The 4,748-nt window shown below is 43.9% G+C and overlaps 1 protein-coding gene across 1 annotated transcript; it reads left to right on the top strand.

Annotated features, from left to right (window-relative positions):
- Positions 1-2,259: 2,259 nt before the first annotated feature.
- On the top strand, positions 2,260-3,717 carry LOC125296871 (titin-cap (telethonin)). Its single transcript, XM_048246985.1, has 2 exons — positions 2,260-2,640; positions 2,974-3,717. The coding sequence occupies exons 1-2, from the start codon at positions 2,492-2,494 to the stop codon at positions 3,362-3,364; spliced, it is 540 nt and encodes a 179-aa protein (XP_048102942.1). The 5' UTR covers positions 2,260-2,491; the 3' UTR covers positions 3,365-3,717.
- The last annotated feature ends 1,031 nt before the right edge of the window (positions 3,718-4,748 follow it).

Genomic DNA, 4,748 nt, shown 5'->3' with positions numbered 1-4,748 from the left:
CGCTTGTAGGCATTTAAGAATCTATGTGAAAGTAGCTCAGTGTATGGGCATTTAGTGTACAAAGTGCCAATGGTGTACTATAGATAAATCTCAAATGCATAGGTATACAATGTAACTATGTATGTATGAATAATACGTGCATTTATGTATGAATGAAACATGGTAGATCATTGGGACTTTATACACGTAATACAACTATAAACCCACATTGATTTTCATGTTCCTACTAGTTACATACCATTTTAGTCCTATATAAATGACCAAAAATGCAATCACACCTTGTTTTATCCTTCATATCTTCATTTGCATTTGTTGCAGAGACCTCAAATATTGGCTCAACATTAATAAAGTATTATAGCCTATTTGCAGACAAAATAAATGATTGATGCCATATGGATACAAAAAAATTTGTTTACAAGACCCTCAACATCACCAATTTTGCACTTTGTTATAAAACTAATGGGCATGCAATACAAACTTTTAAGGGTTCAGTCATACTGAAAATATGTCTATCTTCCATCCTTCAGGGTTTGGGCAGGCGAGGAATAATACTAAGATATTAATGCCCTGATTTGGCGCAGAATGACCCATTTACATTTACTTATTTAACAGGCCACATGAAGAACTCATAAATACCATAAACGCAGTGTCTACTGCAAGTACATTAATATCAAAACCATGTTCCTACTCAGTGACTATGTTACGACTACTTAACTGGCATTCACTCACGATAAAGCAATCATGAACATGGTTTACCTTATAGATGAGGTCATCATTTTGATTTGAGAGTGAGTCATACCACATCTTGACAGTGATGGAAATGCTAGCTGGTATGTCTGCTTAACATAAGCAAGTGTATACTTCCATGTTTGTAGCCCAGTTATGTTTTGAGGTTGCTATATGTTAGCAGCATATCACTTACCTATCTTATCTTATATTTTGCTGAGTTGTCTTTTAAGTGCCTGTATACCTGTTTGTGTGTGTGTGTGTGTGTGTGTGTGTGTGTGTGTGTGTGTGTGTGTGTGTGTGTGTGTGTGTGTGTGTGTGTGTGTGTGTGTGTGTGTGAGAGAGAGTGAGTGAGTGAGTGAGAGAGAGAGAGAGGCCTAGGTGGCATGTGGTGTGACATCAGTTCCTGGATTAGTGGAGTGAGTCATTAAGAGAGCGGCAGTAGGTGACGTGAGGAGGCAGCCTATGAGTGAGAGGGCATATGGGGAACCTGAGACACCGGCAGTGCCCGACCTCTGTCGCCAGTGCAGTAAATCACCCATACGAGTGGTTGTGACATTCATACACACACACTTACACAGACAAGTCACTGTTGGGGACAGAAAGTACTGGTATCACACGCCTGTCTGGGACCTACAGTGTCTTGAAACCTACAGTGTCTTGTGGGTCCTGTGTTTGGCCTATGTGTGTGACCATGTGTGCTTTAGTTATCGTTGTTACTAACTTTGATTTGTAAATTGATTGACTGACATCTGAACAGTTCTGTTTTGAGATTTAGATATGGTTTCAGGGATTGTGTCCTTCATGCTTGCATTTAGCAAGATTCCAGCTGTGTCTGTATGTGCGTGTGAATATTTTCCACCTCAGACCGCCAAATCATTTTCCAAATTAATAAAGAGCAAATTGGGCATGTTGGTTGATGGGGACTGTATTCGACCTTACTGGTTTATATTCAGTGATATATAACATTTTATATTATGTTATATTATGTTTCTGGGAAATTCTGATGGGCTAACAAGATACCTCTTACACAATGAGTTTAAGTAATGTGCGTTGAGTAATAATCACTATTAACCCAGATGTGTTACTGTAAATCACGTGTAGTTTTGTTGTTCAGTATTTTGTAACTGTTATGTTTTAATCATCTTTGGTGTCTAGTGTATTTGTGTGTGTGTGTGTGTGTGTGTGTGTGTGTGTGTGTGTGTGTGTGTGTCTGTCTGTCTGTCTGTGTAAGCAAAAAGACAGAATTCAAGTTACAGGAAGGAGCTCATGTAGGTGACATTGGCAGTGTGAGGGGAACTTCTCAGGTCCTTACGCCAGCTTCTGGGCAGATTGCATGTTTATGATTGAGTGTCTATGCTCGTATCTCGGCAGGGAGTGTGTGTCTGTGTGTGTGTGTGTGTGTGTGTGTGTGTGTGTGTGTGTACTGGTGTATGGGAAGAGGTGTAGAGTGTCCGGTATGAGTACAGCTTGGTGCGCCCAGTGAGGACACAGATCAAAAATAGCAACTGCGGGGGGCTTAAAAGCCAGAGCCCCTCACTCACTCACACTCACAGACACAGAGACAGACCGACAGGAGACAGGAGACAATCAGAGAGATCCTCCACACACCCAGAGAGACCAAACACAACCGGGAAGCACCAGTCTCCAAGCCCAGAGAACACCCGCAGCGACTCGGTATACCTCCACTGACCTGAGCCACAGCTTGTGGAAGGCACAACTTTTTGGACACACACACACACACACTCTCAGAAGAGCCGACAGGATGCAGGTGTGCACCGTTATGGAGAAGCAGGCTGGCAGGGTGGTGGGCGCCCAGCTGAGCTGTACCGTGCAGGAGGACAACCCCAAACAGAGGGAGAGCTACACCGCTAACTGGCACAGCGTCAAGATGAGGACGCAGCATCAAGACAGGTGAGCACACACACACACGTAGACACTCACATGACACATCATCACAAATCCATGCAGGTACACACAGACCAACACACTTCCATCACCTTTCATATATACACCTACTTACACATACACAGATAGACCTGTTGCATGTGTGTAACAATGAAGCTCAAGAATGGCCATACAAAGTGTGAACTGTCATGATTTAGGCATCAAATAATGAGAAGCCCTAGATTATCTGTACTGTCAGGTGTGCTGGAAGCAAAAGTATCCATTCTGTTGTTTTATGCGATTTTCAAAATTCTTCATCGTCCTCATCCTCACTCTTCATCCGTGTCTCTCTGTCTACAGGCAGTCCATGCTGATGTCAGATGACTCTCGGCGCGAGTCCATGACGCGCCACTGGGAGTGCCGTCCCCTGCACCAGAACTGCCCGTCCGGCGTGTACCGCGTGGGCACCATGGAGACGGGGGTCCGTGAGCACCAGCTGCTGCCCCAGCGCAACACCCTGCCCCTGCCCATCTTCAAGCCCGTCGAGCTGGGCGTCCGCCTGGGCCGCGGCGCAGCGCACGTCCCCGAGGACTTCGTCCCCGCCCAGGCACCCTCCGGTGCCTGCCCCGACAAGAAAGCCATCAGCGAGCTCACCCGAGACCTGCCGCCCGTCAAGCCCACCCGCATGGAGTTCGCCAAGGCGCCCAGAACCCTTGGACGCTCCATGTCACAGGAGGCACAGAGGGGGTGAAGAAAAGAGAGAGAGAGAGAGAGAGAGAGAGAAGGGATGAGGAGAAGAACATATCAGAGAAAATATGGACTTTTGTAGATGGTGAGAGATGGAACCAGAGGGGGAGAGTAGAACGGGCTTAACGTTTCCAACAGAGTAGTAGACCTATTGTCACAGTATACACTATGTATGTATAGAATGAACTGTGCTTCAGTATAATTTAGACACGCTTCTCCCACTCCCTCCCCAACTAGGCTGCCTGACAAAATGAAGCCTTTGAAGCCTGAAAGCTGTTTGACTGTGAGTCTACTAGTTTTATACTCAACACATCATTTGCACTGTTTCATAGATAAGGCCCTTTAAAACAATATCCCACCCGATGGTATGACCGGAATGCTAGAAGCCCAGTTGTCCCAGCTATGTGGCTGAATAGTTTGAGTGTGAGGGCAGATGCTACGTCTACTCAGTGAGAGACAGAGGAGAGGTCACGTTACTGTTTCCTCAGCTGCTGTTAATCCCAGCATATGCTGGCCGGGATTAAAGCAGATCTCTGAGGCCGAGGAACCACTGCAGGTGGGCGAGGCTCCATTTAGAGAATGTTCCCAATGGAGAAAATGTTACAACTACTGACCTATTTACATTTGATATTTGTGGAATGATTTTAATTCAAAACAAACAAAGACACCATGGAACTGAATATTACTCTATGTGTTAAAAAGAAGAAGAGGAACCGATTTAAATCTATGGTATGAAGGCATGAAGACAGGCAGAAAGAGAGAGAGATACAAAGATAGAGAGATAGAGGAAGAGAGATGGGTATTGGCAAGAGAGCAGACATGGAAATAAAGGGAGAGACAGCATAACTGTGGGTATTAAGACTGGACATCCCTTGGCTGTGCTCCCGGTCCCCTTTCACAACATACTGGTCACTACCCTGACCAGACCTCTGGCAGTCCTTCTCAAAGCAACACAGAAACAGCACAGAGGGATGTGTGAGTGCATTAGTAGCTATATGGGGATCAAGTTTTAGTGTTCCACAAGCTCACATCCCACATCCCATAATATAGCTTGGTTACTATAGTGAGTGTCTTTTAACTTGCACTAAGCTGTGTCATAGAGAATAGTATCATAACTTCTGTCACAAATTATTGCATCTTCTGAATGGTTGTTGCTTTGATGTGAAATACTGAACAAGCATCTCAAATGTATTTGTTGTTAATTGTTTTTTCTTTTCTTTAAAATACTCATGTGAAATGTCATGTTAAATAAATGTTTTATTTTTCTGTAAGTAAAAGATCAAATCAAATAAAAATAATAAAAAAGAAACAATTAAAAAAAATAACATATTGCTCCAGCCCCCTCTATATATTACATTTCACTCCTTGTTATCCTTTCATCAGTGACA

The sequence above is a fragment of the Alosa alosa genome, chromosome 6 (genome assembly GCF_017589495.1).
Source record: "Alosa alosa isolate M-15738 ecotype Scorff River chromosome 6, AALO_Geno_1.1, whole genome shotgun sequence".
Lineage (NCBI taxonomy): Eukaryota > Metazoa > Chordata > Actinopteri > Clupeiformes > Clupeidae > Alosa > Alosa alosa.
Note: the sequence above shows the minus strand (reverse complement) of the source record. Positions and strands in the feature narration are given on the sequence as shown.